At 57.0% G+C, this 24340-nt stretch overlaps 6 protein-coding genes across 6 annotated transcripts; 2 read left to right on the top strand and 4 right to left on the bottom strand.

Annotated features, from left to right (window-relative positions):
- Positions 1–159: 159 nt before the first annotated feature.
- On the bottom strand, positions 160–4466 carry SODALDRAFT_334910 (AMP-binding enzyme). The gene has a single exon (XM_028612327.1). It carries the CDS (start codon positions 4098–4100, stop codon positions 219–221), a length of 3882 nt encoding a protein of 1293 aa, XP_028464516.1. The 5' UTR covers positions 4101–4466; the 3' UTR covers positions 160–218.
- Positions 4467–5984: 1518 nt separating this feature from the next.
- SODALDRAFT_241593 (sphingoid long chain base kinase) lies at positions 5985–7623 on the top strand (the record flags this gene model as incomplete). The annotated part of the gene is made up of 2 exons (XM_028607373.1): positions 5985–7106; positions 7300–7623. Coding segments are annotated over 2 exons (1446 nt in total), but the record flags the coding sequence as incomplete, so codon positions are not given.
- A 130-nt stretch (positions 7624–7753) lies between these two features.
- SODALDRAFT_334908 (hypothetical protein) lies at positions 7754–8969 on the bottom strand. The gene has a single exon (XM_028612326.1). It carries the CDS (start codon positions 8719–8721, stop codon positions 8053–8055), a length of 669 nt encoding a protein of 222 aa, XP_028464514.1. The 5' UTR covers positions 8722–8969; the 3' UTR covers positions 7754–8052.
- A 3680-nt stretch (positions 8970–12649) lies between these two features.
- Positions 12650–15793, top strand: SODALDRAFT_345425 (K+/H+ antiporter 1; the record flags this gene model as incomplete). The annotated part of the gene is made up of 4 exons (XM_028613202.1): positions 12650–13432; positions 13488–13587; positions 13650–14212; positions 14342–15793. The coding sequence occupies exons 1-4, from the start codon at positions 12914–12916 to the stop codon at positions 15791–15793; spliced, it is 2634 nt and encodes an 877-aa protein (XP_028464513.1). The 5' UTR covers positions 12650–12913.
- A 759-nt stretch (positions 15794–16552) lies between these two features.
- SODALDRAFT_325310 (hypothetical protein) lies at positions 16553–20562 on the bottom strand (the record flags this gene model as incomplete). The annotated part of the gene is made up of 2 exons (XM_028609971.1): positions 16553–16613; positions 16742–20562. 2 exons carry the CDS (start codon positions 20560–20562, stop codon positions 16553–16555), a joined length of 3882 nt encoding a protein of 1293 aa, XP_028464512.1.
- Positions 20563–20639: 77 nt separating this feature from the next.
- On the bottom strand, positions 20640–24070 carry SODALDRAFT_361526 (hypothetical protein; the record flags this gene model as incomplete). Its single annotated transcript, XM_028614379.1, has 11 exons — positions 20640–20761; positions 20868–20909; positions 20972–21046; positions 21150–21366; positions 21491–21960; positions 21993–22125; positions 22342–22412; positions 22471–22691; positions 22727–22821; positions 22877–22943; positions 23943–24070. The coding sequence occupies 11 exons, from the start codon at positions 24068–24070 to the stop codon at positions 20640–20642; spliced, it is 1641 nt and encodes a 546-aa protein (XP_028464511.1).
- Positions 24071–24340: the final 270 nt, after the last annotated feature.

Here is a 24340-nt window from a genome sequence, read left to right as displayed (position 1 = left end):
TCGTATCATTGTTTTCGTTTTCACTTTGAATAGGACTTCATCCATACAATGCCAGCAGAAACATACATCATCTTATTTTCGTCCGTTTTCTGTCTATATTTCTTTTCCTCGTCTATCGTCTTGGTCGGAGAATCATGTCCCATAGCCTTGCTTCACAAGGTCTGTCTACCTCGTATCCCTCATGCCACATACCCCCATACCAAATGAAAGCGCAAACATCAGATCGGCTCATCCCTCGGCTCAATAAGCACCTCATTCACCGCCACATGCTCCGGCTGACACACCGCATACAAAATCGCAGAAGCCACCTCCTCCGCCTCCAGCACCTTCGCCCCCGTCGGCTCCCCATACTTCTTGATCGCCTCCGGGTCCGTCGACAAGCCCAGCAGCTCCGTCGCCGTGTTCCCCGGCTGGACAGACGTCACCCGCAGCCCCGTCCCCGCCGTCTCCAGCCGCAAGCTCTGCAGCGTCGCCTCCACGAAGAACTTGCTCGCCGAATACACCCCCAGCCCGGGGAACACCTTGCGCCCCGCGTCCGACGAGATGGCCACCACGTGGCCCCGCCCGCGCGCCACCATCCCCGGCACCGTCGCCGCCAGGCAGTGCAGCAGGCCCTTGCAGTTCACGTCCACCGTGCGCTCCCACTCGTCCGTGTGGTTGTTGGTCATCATCGTGAAGTACATCACCCCGGCGCAGCTCGCCAGGACGTCGATCGGGCCCAGTGTTTCCGCCGTCGCCCGCATCAGGGCCTCCACCTGCGACTTGTCCGTCACGTCCGTCTTGTGCACGAGGACCTTGACCCCGTAGCGGCCCAGCTTGCGCTTGGTCTTTTCGAGCGCTTCCGTGCGTCGTGCCGCGAGCGCCACGTGCGCCCCTTCCCTCGCCAGGCCCTCTGCCACGGCCGCCCCGATCCCGGAAGATGCACCCGTTACCACCGCCACTTTACCGGCCAAGCGCCCCCTGCGACCGGGCCTAGAGGCGGCGACGACGACGCCGTTGCTGGTCTGAGGTCGCCGAGTCGGCGCCTTCGACAGCCAGCCCCGCGCGAAAAAATGCCGGGTGTACGTCGCGAGCAGGTTGCCGTCGATCTCGGGCCGGTGGACCCCGTACTGCGCCAGCGCCGCCTTGGTGGCGTCGTCTTTCAGAACGACCACCGACCGGAGCGCCTCTGCCGTCGGCATGCCGCCGCGGAGGATGTCCAGGGTGAACGGCTCGTTTTCGTCGCCCCCCGTCTTGCCCCAGCCCCTCTCCTTGTTCCAGAGCGCCACCCACTCGTCCCACGGCAGCCGTCCGGTCGGGTAGCCGAGCTCCTCGAGATAATCGAAAACCTTGCTGGCCGGCACCGGGCGGGGGTCTCCCAGGTGGTACACCAGCTGCCCGTCGTCGACGTGGTTCGCCAGGGTGACCATGGCCGTGCTGACGAAATCGGCCGGCGTCATCTCCGCATACCAGTCCTCGATCTGGGGCGCCTGGCCGAGATGCAGCGACTCGACGATGAGCGCGTTCAGCAAGTCGTACGTGTTCGTCGATCCCGTCACGCTGTGCCCGCTGATCGTGCCCGGCCGGTACACCTTGACCGGCATCCCCCGACGGCCCGCCTCGAGCACAAGTTTCTCGGCCACCCACTTCGTCTGGCCGTACCCGTCGAGCAGTTTCTCCGGCACGTCGTCGATGTCGACCATGGCATCCTCCGGCCAACCCGTCACAGACGGCGTCAGTACGCCGTTCGTCGACACGTGGTGGAGCGTGGCCCCGCTCTGGGACGCCAGCCGCAAGATCTCCCTCGTGCCCCCGACGTTGGGGCTCCTCAGCGCCGCGTAGGGGTACACTAGGTTCACCGTGGCGGCGGCGTGGATGATCACGTCCACACGGGAGGCGATGTCGCTGTATGTCTCCGACGAGAGTCCGAGCCGCTTGCGCCCGAGGTTGCCGGGCAAGATCTCCATCCGGTCCAGCATGCCGTCGTCCCAGAGGGACAGGTCCACCAAGTTCTTCCGGATGCGGGCCATGCCGGCCGGTCGCGAGTCGTCCGTCGGTTCGGTGAAGCGCACCAGGCAGATGATGTGGGCCGATGTGCTGTCCATCAGAGACTTGAGGAGGAAAGCGCCCAGGTAGCCCGTGGCACCTGTCAGGAGAACAGTGTCTGCCTCGTCCAGTCGACGCATTGCCTGCCCCTCGCTCTTGGGCCGAATGTCCTCCGGAAGGTCGCAGTCGGCCCGCAGCACGGCAGGCAAGTCGGCCTGCACGGCCGCCGTGTGGCCGTCGCGGGCTGCACAGACGGCGTTCAAGTGACCCTGAAGCGTCGGGTCGCCAGCCAGAGGCGCCAGAGGCACGGGAAATCCAAACTCCTTGGAGAAGCGGTTGGCTAGGTTGGCCAGCACCAGGGAGTGGCCGCCAATGTCGAAGAAACCGTGCTCGTCCTTGATGGCGCTGGCCGGCATCTTGAGGGAAGCCGCCCACAGCTTCCGGATCGTGTCGATGGTGATGCTCATGTCCCTCCTCCTGCCGCCATTTCCTTTTCCGACCTGGCCCTTCGGCATCGGAGGCGGCGGAAGGGCTTTGAGGTCGACCTTGCCAGAGACGTCATGCGTGGGGAGTTGGGGCACCTCGACCCACAGCGTCGGGATCATGTAAGGCGCCAGATGGGCCGCAAGGGCGCGTCGGGCGGCCGGGCTGTACCCGGACTCATCGATGGCAAGATCGGCTCTGTTCCGCTCGTCGTCCTTGTCGCGGACCACGTAGGCGACCAGCTGTCTTTCCAACCCGTCGCCGTGGGACGTCACGGCGCAATCACGCACCGCCAGGTGTTTGACGACGGCGTGCTCCACGGCACTGGGCTGCACGGTATAGCCGCGCGTCTTGATCATACCCCCTACGCGGCCGGTGATCTCCAGGAGACCCGACGGCAGGATACGCGCCATGTCTCCCGTCCTGTACATCCGAGCCCCTTCCGTCTTTTTGTCGAAGGGATCCGGGTGGAAGGCCTTGGCGGTCTGCTCGGGCAGGTTGAGATAGCCGCGCGCCAAAAGATGTCCGCCGACCCACATCTCCCCGCTGGCATGGCCTTCGACCGGATTGCCGGATTCGTCCAGGATGTAGACATACTCAGGGTCCAAGAGAGGGCCCACGGGGCAGACGGGAGTGTTGTAGTCGACAAAGGTCCGGACATCACCGGCGGCAACGTCGTGGGTCTCGCTCGCGCTGTAGAGGTTGAGCAGGCGCGTGTTGGGGAGGGCCTTCAGGGCGCGGCGGCAGAGTTCTGTGGTGACAACCTCTCCGTTGAGCCAGAGAGACCGCAGGTCCGGCAGGCGGTCGGCCAGCTCGGGATGACGAGAGAGGACGGTGGCCAGGAGCGTAGGGGTCATGAGGGTGTCGGTGATGCAGCGGGACGCCAACATGCCGACCAAGCCGGCAGGGTCGTAGCTGATCAGATCCGGGACGGCGACGACAGTGGCTCCACGGAGGAGCGGGCGAAGCATCTCCCAGACGAAGAAGACGTTGCAGGCCACCCTGTCGCCCGGTTGGAGGTCACTGACGGCGAAGCGGAGGTCGTACGACCGCACGGGGGCTCTGTGGGGGTTGGCGATGCCCTTGGGTTGGCCGGTGGTGCCGGAAGAGTACGACACGAAGGCGAGACGGTCGAGATCGTCTTCAGCGGGGAGAGGAGGGAGTTGGGCGGCGTCGTCGACACGAGGGCGATCATCCACCTCGTCGATGGCAATGACGGGGACATCTGATTCGATCTTGGCAGCGTATGCCTTGTGGGTGATAACCACGGCGGGGTTCGCATCATCGACCACATCACGGAGGAGGCCAGGCGGATAGGCCAGCTCCAGAACAAGAAAAGCGCCGCCGGCTCTCAGGGCGGCCAGGGACGCAATCACGTAGTCGGCGCTCCGGCCCATGAGCACACCGACAAGGACATCTCGGCCAACGCGGTGCTGACGACGAAGGCGAAGAGCTAGGGCCGCCGTCTCACGGTCTAGTTCGGCGTAAGTCAGAGACCGCGTCTCATCTTCGAGTGCGACGGCATCGGGGGTAGCCTTGGCTTGGCTCTGGAAGAGAGCAGCCAAGTCTTTGGTGGTATCAATGACAGGCATGGTGTGCCGGTCAAGGCACCAGGGAAAGGGGGGGAGGAGAGGTGAATGTAATAGATTATGGAGAAGACGAGAAGCTTGATAAGGCGGAAGGGAAGTAAAAGAGCACTCGAAGGGTCGGAAAAGGGAAAGGGAAAAGGGAACGAAGCAAGGTCCAGATACTAAAGTGCAGCACCCTCGCGGGTTATCTAGTTGTATATTAAAGCAAAATGAAACTGGGTAAACCGAAGTAAAGGCAATTGAATGAAGAGGAGGTGTTTGAGTGGGGGGACGGTCACAAAGATGGGATGGAGGACGATCATGGAGAGAGACGAGGTGGGAGAGGGGAGATGGACGAGGATGCAGAGATGAAGCTCAGGAGGCGAGAAGGTGAAGAAGGTGAAGAAGGAGGTGAGGGAGGTGAGTCAAAGTCTCCAAGTCGCAAAAGTCTTGATTGTGCGTGGGATGACGTCCCCCTTGCCGTCCACTGTACCTCCACTATCGAGAAAGTAGTTAGAGCCCTAAAGGTACCAGGAACAAAGGGTGCAACAGGGACGTCCAAGGATGGTACTTGGTTCAGGTACGGGCGGCTACGGGTCAAGAAAACAGAAGGAGGTACCGGTATAGCGTAAGGTACAGATACAACAAGTCAGTATCCGTACAGGCCGACCCCCATTTCTTGTGCCGTTCTACAAAGTACGTTATACTTCGACTCCAACCGAGTGAATTGGACTTCTATCGGCTTCGTAGAACTTCCAATCAGGCAAGCAGTCAGAAGACCACAAAACGGACAGGGGTCTTTATCGTTCGCGGACGGGAAATATTTCGTAGTACTCACATACTTCTTACCTAGGTACCTACCTAAGGTAGGCATACACGACGCGACGTACATACAGCTACCCCGACAATCGCGGCGGTGAAGGCATGAGGTAAAAGCAACTCGACGTTGTCCAACTTGGAAGTCGTGCCCGATATAAAGTAAAGTTCTGCTGGCTTATCGGCAACCAGGGACGACCAAATAAAAAAGAAGAAGCACAAAACGGGAGGGAGACGAGAGGCTAGACTCCACCCTATCGTCGGCCGTTCCAGGCCTAATAGTACTAGATGGTACTAGATGGTACTGGACAGGCACGGTTAAGGGCGAGGTGAGCTTATCCTATGCCATTGGCTTGTGAAAATGCACATGAACGCACGAATATCTTTGACGCGAAGGATACTCTTGTCGATAGAGTTGTTCTTGAGACGTTTGGGTTTGCCCACAGCAGTTGACGGTTCGTAGGTGACGATGCTCCAAGATAAACTTTCCTGGCTGGTGGTACCTCAGTTCTCCAGAACCGGTAGCGTCTTCATACCTTAGTCCTCTGTACCTCATGTCACGCTATCTACCAGGCTAGAACTTGAAGTACGAAGCTTCTACTTCAGGGTCGTCTGGTCTCCGGGATTTACACTACCTATACCTTAGTGTACCTTACAAAAGGGACTCATTCATCAGTGATCGGAACAGGATCTTTATTATTCCACCCTCGAATCCAACTCCCCACTTCGTTATTTCAGCCCCACACCCCCCAAGATCGTCGGTGGGTCGTCGAACTCGCCCGTTGGTCTCCCTCCCCCTGTTCGTGAAGCCTACTGCATGTCATTTGGAAGTACATCTACATACATCTTAGTATCGAACAGAACATATCCTCTACCTCTCATCAACCGTGCAATTGGAAACCAATTCGTACACGTACCTACGCGAGTGCCACGACCACGGTCAAGTCAACAAAGACCATCCCTTGCGTCAAAGGACCACGACGCCACGACCAACGACAAACAAACATGGTGGCCGAATCGGGGGCTGCGGCCAAGACCGTTTCCACCTCCAGCTCCGAAGCTCTCCCCCCAAGCCAGCCCGACAATGGCCGCGAGCTCTCCATCAACGTCAACCGCTCCCAGTGTCTGACCCTGCAAGGGGGCGCCTTGATCCTCGAGCGAGACCCTACCCGCCCTACCAAGCCGACCCGCGTCTGCGGCCTGTCCCTCCCGGAGTGGTCCTCCAACAAGATCGTCCCGCTGTACAACGTCCTCTGGGCCGAGCGCAATGGCCAGAACGTCGAGATCACCTACGCCGAGCCCCTCCCCCGATCCCACCACCGGCTCCGTCCTGCCACCATCATAGCCGACGCCTCCGTCACCGACGCCGCCGAGGTCGAGGCTTGGATACACGCCCTGCTGGCGAGGGCCTACGGCGCGGCCAAGGCCCGGAAGAGGGCGAAAGTGCTGGTGAACCCGCACGCCGGCCCCGGCGGCGCCATGGCCAAGTGGGAACGCGACGTCGAGCCCCTCTTCCGCGCCGCCCGCATGACCCTGCACGTGCAACAGACCACCCGCCCGGGCGAGGCCGTCGACACGGTGCGGGATCTGAAAGACCTCGACCAATGGGACGCCATCGTCGCCTGCTCGGGCGACGGCCTGCCCTACGAGATCTTCAACGGGCTGGGCGCGCGCCCGGACGCCGCTGCGGCGCTGCGGTCCGTCGCCGTCTGCCAGATCCCCTGCGGCTCGGGGAACGCCATGGCCTGCAACCTGTGCGGCTCGCACCACCCGTCCGAGGCCGCCCTGGCCGTCATCAAGGGCGTCGACACCCCGATCGACCTCATGAGCATCACCTACGGCGACAACGAGCGGAAGCTCAGCTTCCTCAGCCAGACCCTCGGCATCATGGCCGAGGCCGACCTCGCCACCGAACACCTGCGCTGGATGGGCGCCCTCCGCTTCCAGCACGGCTTCCTGACGAGGGTTTTTAAGAAAAAGTCCTACCCCTGCGACCTCGCCTTCCGCGTCGCCATGGATGACCTGGATGAGATCAGGTCGCACTACAAGGCCCACATGGACGGTACCGTGGCGTTGAAACAGGAACAAACAAGCGAGGACAAGCTGCAGGACGGTGGCTTGCCCCCCTTGCGGTATGGTACTGTCAATGACAAACTCGGTGACGGCTGGGAGACTTTGAAATACGATAACATGGGGACGTTGTATTCCGGGAAGGTGGGTGATCCTCGGTTTTTTCTTCTTTTTCTATTTCTTCTTCTATTTCTTCTTCTATTTCTTCTTCTATTTTTTCTTCTTTTTCTTCTTCTTTTTCTTCTTTTTTCTTCTTTTTGCTTTCTTTTTTTTCCTTTTTTGCCCTGTCTACTCAATGACTGGGGGATTTCCTTGTAACTGACCGAGGCTATTGCAGATGGCATATCTTGCCCCTGACGCCAATTTCTTCCCCGCTTCCCATCCCACCGACGGGTGCTTCGACTTGGTCACCGTCGACAGCGACCTCTCCTTCATGACAGTCGTCGACCTCATGGGCGCCGTCGCCGACGAGGGCGGCTTCTTCGGCAACCCGAAAGTCACCTATCGCAAGTTGCACGCCCTGCGCGTCACCCCCCGCCGCCAAGACAGCGGCTACATCAGCGTAGACGGAGAGAGCATCCCCTTCGGACCCATACAGATCGAGGTCCACCCTCGCTTGGGCAAGGTGTATTCCAAAAACGGGGTGTACGAGGCCTCCGGGCCGAAGGGCTGGAAGGAGCTTCAATGATTTTGTTACGATACCCAGAGCCCAAGCCTAGACCCAGCGGATGTACATAGACTTTTTTTTTTTTTTTTGTATTATAGATTCTTGGTAGCGGTGATTGGGTATTATCAGCCGACTGTTTTCCCTTGCGAAAATGAATGCCATGGGGCATCAGCGAGCTCATGTTAATTAAATAGTCTCTACTAGTAAGACCATTGACTGAACAAACAAGCGAGAGGGGCCTGGGAATGCACACGGACTTTTCTTTTTAAAAAGGGATGAATCAAACTTTTCTAGAAAGAGCCGGATTGGCTCGAGGGGGAGCAGTGATCAAAAACACTGAAAACACTGAAAACACCCCCGGAATCTAACCTAACGCCCCAGCGCCCTGTAAATGCATGCAGAGACAGGCCGCCTGCGAGCCCATCAATCCTCGATACCACCCCACTCATCATCTTCTTCCGCCGCCTCGCCATCATCGGCTTGCTTCCTCCGAACCCAGGGCAGCCTGTCGTCCTCCAGCTGCTCCCCTGCGCTCTTCCTCACCGGCTTGACCGGACAAGACGTCAGAGGCTCAATCAGCTGCCTCCGCATCTTCTCCGCAAAGCGCACCGCAATCGCATCCCCCTCTCGCTGTCGTTCCTCCTCCCCCTCCGCCTGGTCTCCCTCATCCTCCCCCAACATGCCCAACCTCTCCATCTCGTCCACCCAGATATCAAGCGCGTGAAGCCTTAAACCGAGCGGCACCCTCGCCACATCCCCCTCGCTCTCAAACGGCCAAGCCTTCAACACGTCAACGACGGACCCCTGCCTCCCCTCGTCCCACGCCGCGTCGCGCACCCACCGCAGCTGCGCCGCGAAAACGCGCCTCGTCAGGAGGAGGAACTTGTCCATCCGCAGCACGTCGATCTCGGTCCAGTGGGTCGCGAGCACCTCCCACGCCGCGGCGAACCATATCGACACCAAGCCGCCGCCGCCTGTTGCTTCTGTACCGTTGTCATTCCGCTTGTCCTTCTTCCTGTGCGCAGGGAGAGAGGTGTAGAGGTCGGCGAGCTCGGCGCAGAGGTTCTGTTGCGGGATCGGCTTGTCGCACATCCAGAGGGCGAAGAAGAGGCCTTTCCAGAGCTTGAGGGCCGTGAGGCGGTCGAGCGCCCTTTGGGCGGTCAGGAAGGTTTGGAGGGAGGTCAGGGCTTGGGAGCGCAGGCGCTTGTCTGAATGTATTGAGAGAGTTGTTAGCTAGGATGCCTTTTTTTTTTGTTCCCTCTTTTTTTTTGGTCTTGCTTTTCGGGATGGAAATGGTCCGGTGACAAGAGTCGTAAACATACCGCTGGATGCGAGATTCCTTATGAATGGAAGTTCCTGGTCTGCCGTCGCCATCTTGGAAGATATGCGCTGATTGTTGTGTGAAAGGAGTTGGAGAGTGGTGTCGTGGAAACCTCCCAGATCACTGAAACTGTCGAGGTCCGACGAAGGGGAAGAAAAGAAAAAGTGGGTTCACCGAAAAAAGTACACCATCTATGCTCGGTGTGTTCGGTGAGCCAAAACACCATGGGGGACATCAACACTCTCACCGAAGTCAATTACGAGCAATCCCACTCTAGCACTTATCCTCAACTCGAAAAAGTATATTGTCGATCAATCCGCTTTGGAACATAACATTTACCTATCAGCTCATATAACCGGCTATGTAAGGTATTGTCACTTCGTTTCCATTCCCGACAGTATAACGCCAGACATGAGATATCGTAATTTACAGAAAGTGGCACAGTGCGTCACTTGATCTTGGTAGTAAGGTACGTGTGAGTCTGGTAATTGTACTGCAAAATACCAAGGTAAGATACTCCGTCGGTTTTGTCACGGAGACTCCTGTGGTGTCTGTACTGCGTCTCTTTGTCGGAAGGCACGACCATGTGGCACCTACCCAGCGGTATTCTCTGCGTCTGCCTTTTCCAGGCAGCCATGCCCTCTCACTATAAAGCTTACCCTCTCCTCCTAATTGTTCTTCTTCGTTTTTCCCTTCTTCAAAATTTTCCACCTAACATTATCCTCCTCCTCTCTCTCTCTCTCTCTCTCTCTCTCTCTCTACCTTACGCCTCTACTCCCACTATCCACATCATCGAAGTTTGTTATTGAGAGCGCACTTGACTGTCTTCCTCCTCGACCCAACGACACGGGAATTTGAGCAGAGCAACTTGCCTCCATTTTCTAAGGTCGTTTTAGGCGTACCAGCGCTTTAAACAGTCGACTCAACGTTCTTTAGTCAAGCCAGCGTAAGTCTCTCCCCCCTCGATTCTCCTAATTCCTAGACTACCATTGCAATCAATCTGTTTCCAGATACGTCAAAAAAGACGGGCAAGAATGGTTAGAGTACCTTATACTGTGGCTACCTTAGGTACCTTATGCTCATCCTTCGTTCCTTTGTTTTCTTTCCTTCCCTTACCCTAAGGTAGGCGCAATATCTCTCAGACACTCCCCTCCATGGACCATGTCCATCACAAAAGTTCTTTCCTTCCCTTCCTATTTCCCAACCTGCCTTCACTTTTCTGTTCTCCTAATTATTTTTGTCCTCCTCTTCCAACGGATCTCTTCTCCCACTCTCATAAGCCACACATATCTTCCACGCCCGTATCGCCCTCCCTCCCACTTCTATTTACGAAGCCTCAAAACCGCTCAACTTTCTCCATCCAAGCCATCCAGTGCCTGTTGCCGCTGACATTCTTCTCCGACAGCTTAGGGGCCTCTCATATCGAACACAGTATGTAACACAAGCTCCGATCTACCTTCATCTGGCTCAAGTTGCTCGTCAAAATAACTCGGTAAGTCACCCCTTTTCTCTACTCGTCGTGATTACGGGGGCATCTTGCCTGGCACACCGCACAACCATACCCCTCGCGAGTCCTGCCTTGAAATCTCAGCCCCAATTCTCATACCCACCATCGCGCCATCGCACCGTTAAGGCAGATAGCACTATCCCGCATGAGCCGCCACGAGCGGAGGCAAGGGCCTATTGGAACTCTTCCGGGCTCGGGGATAGGAGTGTCGGCCTGGTGCGATGGGGCCAAAAGTCAAGAGCCACTTATATAAGCGACTCACTCCGAGCGGTCCAGTTGTTCCCTCGGGGTGGCCCTTTGTTCCCGACGGATCCAGGCAGGCGGCCCGCTGGAACATTCAACATTCCATTACGCTCTTGTGTCCCAGGACGCAGGAGCCGAGGGCCCTTGCCGCTGACAGGGAGGTCACGCACAAGCCAAACTTGTGAGTACCAGAACATCCGTTTCCTCTTCCAGGCGTAAAGACCCTCATGGTTTTATGACACTCTGTGATGAGGAAGGGGGTGGGACAAGACCTGATCCCAAGTCAAACTGGACGGAACGGGGGGACTGCAGCATTCCGGCGAAGTCTGGGCACATATGGCCATCAGTGCAACGGGATGCTCGCGGGAGCTGGTGCAAGACTGGCCAATGCGATGCGAAAGGTGGCACTACAGATCAAGTTGTAGACAGAGGTCATGGGTGTCGGTGACTTACTCAGCAAACGTCGTTTTGCTGATGATTTACAGGTATTACGGATGAAGTTTGAGATGACTTCAATTCGGATTAGTCTAAGTACTGCTCGCGATCACACTGAGATATAACGACGAATTGCACCATAACTTGATCGCAGGGCTCCGGTTAGAACTTAGGTATGCTCAGTTCCTCTACTCATATTGTTTTCATAGGAAGTTGCTAACATGGTCAGCCTTACTAGAGTGCATGTTAGCATTTATTTCCGTCCTTGAAATACCAAAACTACACAATTATAAACACAATGCTTGGGTTCTGATAAGGATATGAGGTCAGATGACAGATATGAAGAGTGATACGATTTGGTGCATGTCTCCTCGGACTAGAGACGGTAAACCTGTTACCCGGATGGTCTTGAGAAGTTGAGATACTATATAGAGTAAGTGTGATCGATTTACCTAGGGTCTGTTGGAGTTCTGATTGCCTGTAAGTTGCAAGGTGCTGTTCGTTCTTGTTGTTTCCTTTCTAAGTCCTTTCAAGTTCTGTGTTATCTCAGCCTCTCAGAGAGTTGTCGTCTCTCCGCGATTATTCGTATATACATACTTGCACCTTGATTATAAATCTTAACATGCATACATCGAGTTGAGAATCAGGTCCTGTCGTTAATTAAGTTGGAGTTTAATAAGACGGTGGGTTGATACTGATATATATGGATGCACTTCGTACGAAGTGTGAAGCACGAATACTTCGACGATGAGCCTTGACTTGGCTGACGTCATATGAATCCTGAATTCACATGCGATACTGGGTGTGGGATCGGTTCTGGTTATTGGGTGTCAGTAGGAGACGTTAAAGTGAAAAAGGGGGGTCATGGGGCAGTGAGAGGTTCAAGGAAGGGTTTCGTATACGAGGCAAAAATAAGCCCATGCCAGACAAATAACGTGCGAAACTCGAGCAATTGAGCAGGTAAAGATCCACAAGGGTTGGTTTGGTGTGCGAAGTACCTACTTCGAACGGAGTGTTTGTGTACAACTTACAACTTACAAAGTGCCATTCGCCATTCTGTAGGCGCGGCAGCATCCGAAGTTTGCGGCAAAGAGACAGAGAGGTTGGCATAAGAACAGTGGGGGGTTCAGAGTGGATGGATCACCAGGACGAGAGTCGAGACCGTCTGAAGGGGGGGTCACGGGGTTCAAATTCATCACCTTAATGTAATTACAGTAATTACAGGTAGGTAGATAGGTAAGGTACCTTACCTTAATCAGGTAGGTCTTCTGCCATTACATTTTCTGTACCTTATATACCTATCCGTACGAATATGTACTTCGTATATTGCCCCGAATTTGTAATTTCTTTTGACTTTCTCCGTAGGCAGTACAACGTTCGGAGTACCCATGGGTGGGATACACCGTACACTGTACAATGATTACGCGTTCCCCTGGCGGCGCCTCTCCGGCGCATGGACCATACCGGTCGGTATCCATGAGTCCTCCTCCTCTCCTCCTCCTCCTCCTCCTCCTGCTCCGTCCTTCTCCTCCATACATACCACAACACCACAGCCCTCGTGAGAAGCCACGAGGGTCCATCGTCCAATCTCCTCCGAAATCTGAGGGTTGACGCTGTGGCCCAGTCCCCTTGTGCTTGTGCTTGTGTCACGGTAGACATAATCTGACCGCAAGGTCCAAGGACCAAGGTCTCCCATTCATTCCCTCTTCCCATGCCCGCGCCGCGCACCGAGTTACTTTCTTACTGCAACCGAGTCGAAGATCGAAAGCCCCCTCATCATGGACGACGGAAACCGAGCTCCCCCCCAGGGAGGCGTCATCGAGGGCGCCAACCCGTCCGAATACAACCCGGCCGACCCCATCGTCATGTTCATCATCCAGGCCTCCCTCATCATCATCGTCTGCTACCTGCTGCACTGGCCGCTGTCCAAGATCCGCCAGCCTCGCGTCATCGCCGAGGTCATCGGCGGCATCGTCCTAGGCCCGTCCGTCATGGGCCGCATCCCGGGCTTCAGGGAGGCCATCTTCCCGGAGGCGTCGCTGCCGAATTTGAGTCTGGTGGCCAATATCGGTCTCGTGCTCTACCTTTTCGTCATCGGCCTCGAGACCGACGTGTGGTTCCTGCTCAGCAACTGGCGCGTCGCTACCTCCGTCTCCGTCGCGGGCCTGGTCCTCCCTTTTGGCGTCGGTTGCGGTCTCGCCTGGGGCATCTATCGCCAGTTCGCCGACGATGAGGGCATTCTTCCCATCGATTTCCCCATCTATATGCTCTTCATCGGCGTGGCCATTGCCATTACCGTTTGTCTTCCCTCCTTTTCCCTCTTTGCTTGCTTGCTTTACTGACTTTCCCTAGGCATTCCCTGTTTTGTGCCGTATCTTGACCGAACTAAAGCTCCTCGATACCACGCCTGGTATCATCACCCTGTCGGCCGGTGTTGCAAATGATGTCGTTGGTAAGTGGTCCGAGAACATGCATTGAATATATCGATCAACGGCTAACAATAACTACTCTCAGGCTGGATTCTTCTCGCCCTCTGCGTCACCCTAGCCAACGCTGGAAGTGGCCTCTCGGCCCTCTGGATCTTGCTCTCCTGTCTTGGCTACATGCTCTTCCTGTTCTTCGCGGTCAAGCCGACTCTCGCCTGGCTGCTACGTCGCACCGGCAACATCGAGAATGGCCCTTCCCAGGGCATGATCTCCCTCATCCTCTTGGTCGCCCTCGCCTCCGCCTTCTTCACCGCCATCATCGGCGTCCACGCCATCTTCGGCGGCTTCATGGTCGGCTTGGTCCTGCCCCGCGAGCGCAGCTTCAACATCAAGGTCATCGAGAAGCTCGAGGATCTGATCGGCGCCCTGTTTTTGCCTCTCTACTTCACCCTCTCCGGTCTCAGGACCGACATTGGCCTCCTCGATAGCGGTATTGCCTGGGCCTACGTGTTTGCCGTCACTCTTACCGCTTTCTTTACCAAGATCATCGGTGCCTCCGTCGCCGCGCGACTTAATGGTCTGGTTTGGAGGGAGTCTTTCACTGTTGGTGCTTTGATGAGCTGCAAAGGCCTCGTCGAGCTGATTGTCCTGGCAAGTCATCAGTCCCACCCAATCCTGTCTGTCTTGCCCTTGTGGGAGACGAGGAAAAGAAGTGCAAGAAAAGGGGGGAAACGTCGCTGATGCCGGTTTTCTTTTTCTTCTCTTCCTGATTTGCCGTAGAACATCGGCCTCCAAGCTCGCATCCTCAGCACGCGGACTTTTACCATCTTCGTTGTCATGGCCCTCTTAACCACCTTCACCACGACTCCCCTCGTCTCCTTCCTGTACCCTCCCTGGTACCAGAAGAAGCTGGAAGCCTGGAAGCGAGGCGAGATCGACTGGGACACCGGCGCTCCCCTGCAACCCAACAACGGCCAGGGCGAGGGCGGCGCGAACGCTTCGGATGCACCCTCTACGGACCGCCGTATCCGAACCATGCTGGTGTATCTCCGTCTTGACAACATTCCCGCCACTCTGACTCTCATCTCGCTTTTCGGCAAGACGACCAACTCCGAGTCGGACAGTCTTGCCGCCGAGCAGGAAAAAGACGCCAGCAGCAGGGGCAGCAGCAACAACAACAACGACAACGGCACCGCCGCCCTTCCCCCCGTCAGGGCAGTCAGGGCTCACGGTCTGCGTCTCCTGCCCCTCGGTGACCGTGACTCCAACGTCTTGACCGTGTCGCAAGTCGACGACGAGAGCAAGAACGACACCGTCGTGAACATCTTCCGCCTCGTCGGCCAGTTCCTCCGGCTCGCCGTCTCGGGCGAGGTGGCCGTCATGCCCGAGTCCCGCTTCGCCGAGGCCCTCCTCGCCACTTCCTCCACCATGTCGTCCGACCTCGTCCTCATCCCGTGGACCGGCACCGGTAATCTGAGCGACGCAATCGCCCCGACGCCGTCCCCCAAGGCGGGCAACCCGGCGGCGTCGACCCTGTATCTCCAGTTCGCCAGCAAGATTCTCGACTCTCCGGCCCAGAACGTCGCCGTCTTCGTCCCCCGCGCCAGTACCGGCACCCTCGGCACCGTGGATTCGAATCCCTTGCGCCGTACCACATCCCGCGCCTACTCCGTCAGCGACCTGCATCATGCCATCCCCGCCATCCCCTCCATCCCCGTCACGAACAAGTCGCACCACCTCTTCCTCCCCTTGTTCGGCGACGGCGACGACGACGACGACGTCCTGGCCCTCGCCCTCACCCTCCAGCTCTGCGAGCGGCCCAACGTCTTCGCCACCATCGTGCACTTTTCTTCTTCCCCCGACCACTCCTCGACGACGACGGCCGCTTGGGCGCACGACATTGAGAGCGTCGTCTCGAACCACGCCGCCGCCGCACGCATCTCCTTCGAGTCTGTCACGGCCGCCAAGGAGACAGAGGCCGCTGTGAGCCGTGCGCTGACTGAGGTGCGCTCGGGATCTGGCAATGATGTTTGGCATAACCTGTTTATTGTCGGTCGCCGGGTCGCTAAGCGGAGCGCGGGTCCGTCGTCGCCGTCGTCGTCGTCTGATGCCGTTGGCGTGGAGGATTGCCTTGGCGTCACGGCTGCGCGGTTCATCGCGGCGGATGTGGATGCCGATGTCCTGGTCGTTCAGGCAAGGACTTTCCGTCCTGGCACGAGTGTCCGGGGTTAGACTGTGCGATAACGATGTTTTCCGACAACATCATTTGTTTCTGTCAAATCGTGTGAATTTTAGGATGCCATTTATTCGGTCTGCCTTGCTTCATTGGTTATGGGCGTGAAGGGTTTATGGGTTTGTAAGTTGTTGATGGATGGATTCATGACATGGAAGCTATATATATGACGGTTTATATGCACGGTCAACATCGAGCTTTCTTTTCATCCTTGGAGCAAACAACTTTCCAAACTGGTTCTGCAACAAAAGGAAACCATATCCTATTAATATTATTTATCGACTACGACAAAGGAAAAAGAGTGAGCTGTCTGTCCTAGTTGCATACAAAAAATCCCATCATAATCCCCCCAAGCAGCCGACCCCGTGAGGGACCGGCGCCTGATTCCATACCCATGCCCGTCTTTACCCATATGTTAACCCGAACCATCTAATGCCAGTACCATGCCAAACGAGTGTTTTCCTTTCCCAATCTATATCCCTTCCCAAGCCCAAAATAAAACAAAGACATGGTACATGGGAGTGAAACAAGGAAATGAAAACAAAATTAAAGAAATCCCAAGTACATGATCTTGCGAGGCATACGCAAAATCCGTCATCAGTTGTTATTGTTCGTAAAGCGTTATCATCCGCCGTCTTTTCCGTCGGCCGAGTTGCAAATAACAAAATCAAGGACAACAGAGAAGAGAACGGGAAAAAATAAAGCAAAAGACCATGCGCTTAAAGCCAACGTGGAACAAAAAAAATGTAATGTATCGATCAGTCAGACTGCGAGGCCGACCTCGAGTGGAGGCGGAGATCGCATCGGCGCATCACTTGGCTGTTCAACAGTTAGCACTCGTCTGTCTGGACACCATGTCGTGGATGGACAAAAGGGAAATCAGGGGAAAGCTGAAAACATATAAAAAAAAAAAAAAAGAGAGAGAGAGAGAAAAGAGAGAAACTCACATATTGCTCCGGTCAGCCGGGTCCCGCACAACAATCAACTGCTTCGCCTTCTCGTCCTTCCTCGAACTGCGCCTACTGTCGCCCCCGCTGCCGCTCCGCCGCGTAGGGCTCGACGCGCTGTTCGCGCTCGCCAACTTGTTCCGCAAGCTGGCCACCTCGGCCCGCAGCCCAAACACCTCCTCGCTCGCCGCGCAGTGCGCCGCCCTCGCCGCCTCGAGCTGCGCGTTCGTGTCCGCCAGCCGGGTGCTCAGGTCGCCGTTCTCGTCCAGCAGGCCCGGCACCAGTGCTGCGTTCTGCTCCACCGATACCAGGCGTTCGGCTAGCGCGTCGCGCTCCACCGTCAGGATGGCGACACGGGCCGCTTCCTCTTGCAGCTGCGCGTTGCGGGCCTCGAGATCGCCGTTTTGGGTTTGGAGGCTTGCGAGAAGGGCGGCTTGTTCGGCGGCTTCGGGTGACTCAGATGGCGCCGCCGGTTCTGGTTCAGGTTCTGCAACTGGTTCTGCAACTGGTTCTGGTTCAGGCTCAGGCTCAAGCGCACGTTCGGCCTCGGGCTCGGGTTCGGCAGCAGCAGGTTCAAGCTCGGGTGCCGGCTCGGGCTCAGGGGCCACTTGAATATCGGAAGTGGTCTCTGGAAAGGCGCCGGGAACAACCTCGGCTACCTCCGATGCTGGGTTAGGCTCTGGTTCTGGCTCGGGGGCAGGCGCAGTCTCTAGTTCGGGCTCAGGTTCAGCTGGAGGTTCCTCTGGGACTTCGGGTTCTGGTTCAGCTGCGGGTTCAGCGGGTGCTTCAGCTGCCGGTTCTGGTTCGGGTTCGGCTGCCGGTTCCGCTGGAGCTTCAGGTGCTGCTTCAGGTTCGGCTACGGGTTCGACTACAGCCTCCGGCTCCGCTTCAGGCTCGGGGGTAGGTTCAGGCTCAACGGCAGCCTCAGGTTCAGCGACAGGTTCAGGCTCGACGGCAGGCTCAAGTTCGACGGCAGGTTCGGGTTCAGCTGGAGCCTCGGGTTCCGCCTCAGCCGCCGGCTCGGATGGCGCAGCGGCTGCAGGCTCTGCGTCGACGTCTGGTTCCGCCGCGGGCTCAACAACCACCTCAGCACCAGGGGCAACCTCGGGTTCGACAGCAGGTTCAGGCTCGGCCGCCACTTCGGACTCGACCGCCACCGCCTCTGGCTCGGCCTGGGCTTCCGCGACCTCGTCACCCTGGTTGCCATCGACGAGACTGGCCTCGGGCCTGGCCTCGGGCCTGGCCTCGGGCCTGGCCTCGGCGACTTCTTCATCCTTCGCATCGACGGTACTACCGGGTGGGTTTGCTTCAGCGACGTCCCCTTCTGCCGGGGAAGCAGCATCGGCAGCAGCATCGGCAGCGGCAGCGGCAGCGGCAGCAGAGTCGGGAGCGAGATCATCGGCTGGCGCTTCCACAATCACTTCGCTGCTGACGGGGGCTGGTCTCTCGGTAGCATCCGACATGACGCTCCGGGCATCATCTGCCACCCTGTCCAGGTTGTCGTTCTCTTCAAGCTCTTCGCCCTTCCTCGAGAGAACACTGCCCCGCTCGGTTGGAGCACGACTAGGAGCGCGTACACTGCCGGCCCGGCTGGCCATTTGACTGGGGACCCGACTCCGAGCCTGGCTGGGGGCTTGACTGGGGGCTCGGCTCGGGGCTTGACTTCGACCTTGGCTGGGGGCTTGACTGGGAGCTCTGCTGGGGCCCCGGCTAGGGGCTTGGCTGGGAGCCCGGCTGGGAGCCCGACTGGCAGCTTGACTGGGCGCCTTGCTCGGAGCACGGCTCGGGGCACGACTCGGGGCACGGCTGCCTGCTTCGGTGGGGGGCCTGCTAGCAGCCTTGTACGAAACCATGCTGCCGACCACGCTCCCTCCCACGACGCTCCCGGCCTCCGACATGGCCCGGAGCTCGTCCCTCAGCTCGTCCCGCTCAGCAGCGAGCGACAGGACCTGAGAAGTGCGGTCGTCCTGGTCCCTGAGCAGGCCCGACACCTGAGACCGCAAGCTCGCGTTATCCCCCCTGAGGCGTTCGAGCTTGGACTGCATCTTGCTGCTCTGGCCGACCATGGACTCCCTGTCGCTCTCGAGGCCCTCGACACGGGACCGCAGGTCAAAGTTCTCTTGTTCGAACTGGGTGAAGTGCACTTGGATGTTGTTCCGCTCCGTCTCGAGGTTCTTGATGATATCCTCCAGGCTCTTCTTCTGCTCCGCCCAGCCTTCCTTGTCCTTGGCCATCCGCTCGCGCTCGACGGTGAACTGTCCAAACTCGGCAGCCTTGCGGCCGAGCTCGGCCTCGAGCGCCTCGGCTTTGGCCTGGAGGTTTTCTTTGGAGAGCTCCAGGCTGACGATGCGTTCCACGTGTGCGGCGTCTTGGGTCCTGCGGAGGGTCTCGATCTCCTTGATTTCGTTTTGGAGTCTCGCGGCTTCGGCTTTGAAGCGGTCGTGCTGCTTCTTCATGTCCTGACGCAGGTCGTTGCATTTGGTTTCCAGCAGGACTTTGTACTCCTTGTACAGGCTCAGGTCCTTGTCGAGAGCAGTGATTTTCGCCTCCAGGGTGGCCTTGACCTCTCGGAGCTCGCTACATTCTTTGACGAGCGCGCCGTACTTGCGGGTCTGCTCATCTAGGGTGCTCCGGGTGTCGGCGAGTAGCTGGCTCTGCTTGTCAAAATCGCGGGCGCGGGCATCCTTGGTTTCTTTCTCTTTGATGAGCTGGCGCTCCCTGTCACGCTTCTCGGTCTCGAAGTCCAGCAATCTGGCAAGAGCGCCATCCAGGTCTTTAGCCAATGATGCCCTTGACTCTTGGAGGTCCTTGATCCGACCTTTCAGGCCCTGGATCTCGCTGAGGAGAGCGGGGTCACTCCTCTGCCGAGAAGGGGACCTTTTGCGGGAAGCCGATCGTTTCCGGGAAGGAGATCGTTTGCGAGAAGGAGATCGTTTGTGGGTGGTGGGCGGAGCTTCGGGAAGTTTGGGTTGAGACGGCGACCTCTGTAGCGGGCCCGGCGCCACGGAGATGTGGTAAGTCCTGCCGCGGCTATCAGGAAGAGAGATGCCGACACGCCCTTGTTGAAGGGGTTGCTGCTGCTGTTGCTGGAGTTGCTGTTGCTGGAGTTGCTGTTGCTGGAGTTGCTGTTGCTGTTGCTGGAGCTGGAGCTGCTGCTGCTGCTGCTGGTGCTGCTGCTGGTGGTGCTGCTGGTGGTGGTGCCGCTGGACCTGCAACCGTTGTTGCTGTGGCTTTTGGTGGACGTCCAAGGCAGTCTGACGACGAGCAGGCGGAAGCGTGCGCGACCGGACGAGGCGCAGATCCGGAATCGACTTGGTGGTGGCGTCGTCCGATGGGATGCTGGTAGCGTCGGTAGAGACGGAGAGGTTGGAGAGGTTGGACGAGCTCCACTTGAAGTCAGGGTCGGACTCAAAGCGGTTGTCGTCAGATGGGTAGTGGTCTGGAGGTATGTACGGCGCAGGAGACCTGGGTCTCAAGTTGGAATGACCGGGCCGGCGGGACCGGAATCGGATGGTGGGGGGCCTGAAGCGGAGGGGTCTGACAGCCGGTCTCCCTCTCCTTCGGCGTGTTGAGCTGGCCACCGAGCTAGCCCCCAAACTGGGCATCGTGGAGACAGTTGATACCTCCGAAATGTTGGAGAGGAGGTCCCGCGCAGGTCTTGTCGGTTGAGACAGGGACAATCGTCGTCCCGAGTTGGTAGTGTTAGTGTTGGAGTTGGAGTTGGAATTGGTGTTGGAGTTGGAGTTGCCAGCAGACCGCGAGACGGTGTTGCCGGATCGGCCCGGGGCTGGGCCTTGGTGGCCACCATAGGGAGGTGCCATGGTGCTTTTTGCTTTTGTTTTCTCAGAATGTGGATGATGATGGTCGGTTTGGAGACGAGGGGAGATGGGCGTTCGGCTCAAGTATATCTTCGAAGTGAGGAGAAAATCCTGGGAGTATGCGGTGCTTGGCGTAGGTGTGAGTTGCTGGCTTCATTGGATGTCGGGTGAGAGTATGTGTTGAGGAGATACTGCATGTCGTCTGTTGTTTTGGGAAAAGCGTGATGCGAGTTTTCGAGTGAAAGATCGACAGATGTTGGATCGAGGCGAGGCGTTGTACGAAAGAAGAAGGCAAGGAAAACGGAGACGAGCAGCCGCCACACGAGCCCAACGCACGGCTTTAAAGCCAGCTGCAGGGCATCGAGAAAAGCAAAGCCTCAGTAACACTTAGTAAACGCTCGCCCTCTCTGACGTGTCTGGATGTGCCCGACCGGATTGGGCATCTTCAGCAGGGCAACATGCGGCCCAAACGAAGCCAATCGGGTACCTGCATTGGAGGGCGGGCATAGACACACACGACACGAAAAATAGAAAAACAGGGGTGAAAAAATAGACAACGATGGACCTCATGGGCTGATGGTGTGGGCAACATACGAAGTGGAAGTCGCCCGGCCTAGGGGGGAGGGGAAAGACATTCCAGGCCATGGGAGGCTTGAGGTCGAGGTTGGATGGATGGCCACTGCAGATGACCACTGTGGCTGCTGGAACCCGGGATGTGCGAATGAGTAGATGGTGATCCGGTTGGGTCGTCGTTCGTTGGTCGTCGGGGACACAGTTGGACCCAGGACCCACGAGTAAACGGGAGGACTGGAGCCATGTGGACGGAGAGGTGTGGACGAGTCGGGTCTCTACTGGTCACGTTTTTCGACCTCTTCGTTTGCTGTTTTCTGTTTTCTGTTTTTCTTTCTTTTTTTCCGGCGATGCGGATGACTGCGTGGTCTCCATTGGAGGGGACAATGTGATGGACCCGAAGAGAGACCAGGCGCATGTTGTCGTTGCGTTGTGCGTTGGTATTCGTATGACGGTTGTGATTGGGGTGCAGGTGTCTAGAACCTGACTCATTTTCTGGTCTATTTTGTGTTTTCCCAGGCCTTAGGTCCAGTCGCAGAAGTCGAGGCAACCAGTAGGGAAAGAGAACGACGCGAGAATTCGAGAGACTGGGCTGGTGATGGTTGGGCGAGGACGTGGTGTTGCGCGATTCGCTCCCAACCAGGTGACGGACCGTCTTGGCGAGCCAACAACCATCTTTTGTCCATACCTTTTTGCTCGGCAGAGGGGCAAAAATAAGAATGAAAAGGGAATGGCCAGCACCACCATGGAAGGATTGGAAGTCTCGGACGATACGAGCTGATGTTTCTCGCGCAGACTGACTCTCTTCCGTGGGTTCCCTCGAAGCCGAAGCTGAACAACATGGTCAGAATTAGGGTACTCACTTTGGCAACTGGAGAAACGATGATCTATACTCGGCAACCCAGTTCTTCGCATGGAGATTCTTCGTTTGTTGTGCCGGAAACCGAGGCCCAGCTGGTAGGCCTCCGTGGCCAACCGAGGCCACCTGACCGTAATCTATCAATGTGCATAGATCCCTAGGGCATGGGTCGATTTGAGCATGCCATCATTCGAACATGTCTCGGCTCGGCTCGAACGAGACTTCTCTGCCCAAGCCCTGATATTATAACGCAATAAGTTCGACGCGGTTGGTCGGTCATGGCCCCGGACGAGGAAGGAAAAAGAAAAGGAAAACTTTGTGTCACTGGACACAGAAGCAGGAAATCTAAAGACAGACGACAGAATGATTGTCCCATCGAAATCGTCAGCCCACGAAGTGAAGAGAACAGGGAAGGGGCCCCAAGCTGAACCGTGAACGGAGGGTTCTAGGGGCAACGTAGCGGGATGCCAACTTCACTTCACCTTGGGCGATGAGAACGCACTTGCGTCTGATCTGATGCAGCGATCCCAATGATGCATCAGCGGGTTGTCTGGTTGTCTGGCTGTCTGGTTGTCTGGCTGTCTGGTTGTCTGGCTGTCTGGCTGTCTGGCTGTCTGAGAGGAACATGATTTCGGCATTTCGTATCCGCAAGTTGCAAGTTGCACAGATGCTGCCCGCTGATCGATCTTCGATCTCGGGATCGCTTTGGATGGTCACCACGTCTGTCTGACTCTGGACCGTGGAAAGACGGCGATGGCGAGACGACGAAAGCCACGATGGGATGCCGAGTAACAGTCAACCATGGGGTTTACCACGTACTTCGTACGATGGGACTGGGATGCATTGTGGAGAACCACACGGATGGTCCCGTGGGAGGGCCGTTCTGACCTGGTTCGGTGGTGCTGCTACCCGAGTTGGGTGATGATGCTGATGATCCGCTATCCGCTCACTGCCTCTGTGAGGGAAAGAGCAATGGAGGGGGCTAGTAGGTACCTTAATTACCTTACGTATCAGATAAAAAGGGGTGGGGCATCGACTACCTTAGGTAAGGTACCTAGCATGGCGGTACTCTACCTAGGTAAGGTATCTTATACAGGCCTCGTCATCTGAGCTTTCCCCATCGTTACCTAAGGTAATTCTTCCCTTGGGGCTGGTGGCTCGTGGCCCATGGTTTAGCCAGTCGGCAACAACGTTCCCCAAAGTGCCGCACCTCAGGTACCTTACCTTAAATGAGACCAAGCCACCAGACGAAGCCACTCCCGCGCCGTTAGGCCGTTATATGTACAAAGTACAAAGTGCGAAATAGCTTCGTACGGTGTCAAATTGCCATACGGAGTACAGAGTATCCGTACTCCGTACATCAAACGTACCTTACTTACCCCTTATCCACACCCAATCCGTACGTTGTACATGCAATTCCCACGTGCATCGGCACTTTACAGTACGAAGTAATTAATCAAGGTACGGAGCCGATACTGTACGGGGTACATGATTCCGAGGCAGAAAAATGTGCCTGGAACAGGGACCTGGGACTTGGGGCCAGGGGAAAGTTACCTTCCTTGTCTTAGCGTCCGATGGAGAATCTGCCCCTGGGCCAATAATCTGTCCCATCCGACTTAACCGCCGGCTTCGTTTTCCATGAGATCCGAAAGTCGAGTATGGAAGGCCTATTTATTTTAAGAGCAAAATCATGCGTCTTGGGATGCATTGAGTGACAATTTCATTAGCAGTTTGGTGTATATTCGTACTCTTTCAAAGGCAATGCATTCATAAGGCATTCATAAGGTACCTTAGTTCGACAACCACCAACTTCTTGACCTTCACGAATACAGCGTACCTACAACGTACTTCGTTACAAGGCATCACCGCATCACCCACCACATCCCGCCTCTGACTCTCGCTTAACTAGGTATTGGCTATTAGTTTCAGTGCTTTTAGTGGTACGGGTACGCACGGTACGGATAGATCCCATATGATCCACGCGAGGCGATGAGCGTGGGGATCCCCAAAGGGGGATCGTGATCCCAAGCTTCTCAGGAGCCAATGCCCCTTGCGCGGTTCGGATGTCCTCGCCGAGTCCATTCAGGAACGAACCACCCGGTCATTGATTACGTTGTGCGCCCAGCCACTTCATCCCTGTCACCACTATGCAGAAGACCGCAGAAAATGGCATACAGTCGCAGAACACATGTGCCGAACCCTGGTCGGTGTGCGGTTTTCTGGCCCGCAATGCCCGTCTTGTCCACCAAGCTCTCTCCCCCACATCCTTCAAGGTCCCCCCCACCGCAAAGTACGAAGCAGGGAATTCGTACGCATGGCTCTGCCCTGCCCCGGCCCATTGGTATTGGTAAT

The sequence above is a fragment of the Sodiomyces alkalinus genome (genome assembly GCF_003711515.1).
Source record: "Sodiomyces alkalinus F11 unplaced genomic scaffold SODALscaffold_8, whole genome shotgun sequence".
NCBI classification, from domain to species: domain Eukaryota; kingdom Fungi; phylum Ascomycota; class Sordariomycetes; order Glomerellales; family Plectosphaerellaceae; genus Sodiomyces; species Sodiomyces alkalinus.
This window is presented reverse-complemented; position numbering and strand designations above follow the sequence as displayed.

What these genes read in the sequence shown, in the direction of transcription:
- SODALDRAFT_334910 (XM_028612327.1), bottom strand. Translation starts at nt 4,100, where the DNA reads ATGCCTGTCATTGATACCACCAAAGACTTGGCTGCTCTCTTCCAGAGC.
- SODALDRAFT_334908 (XM_028612326.1), bottom strand. Translation starts at nt 8,721, where the DNA reads ATGTGCGACAAGCCGATCCCGCAACAGAACCTCTGCGCCGAGCTCGCC.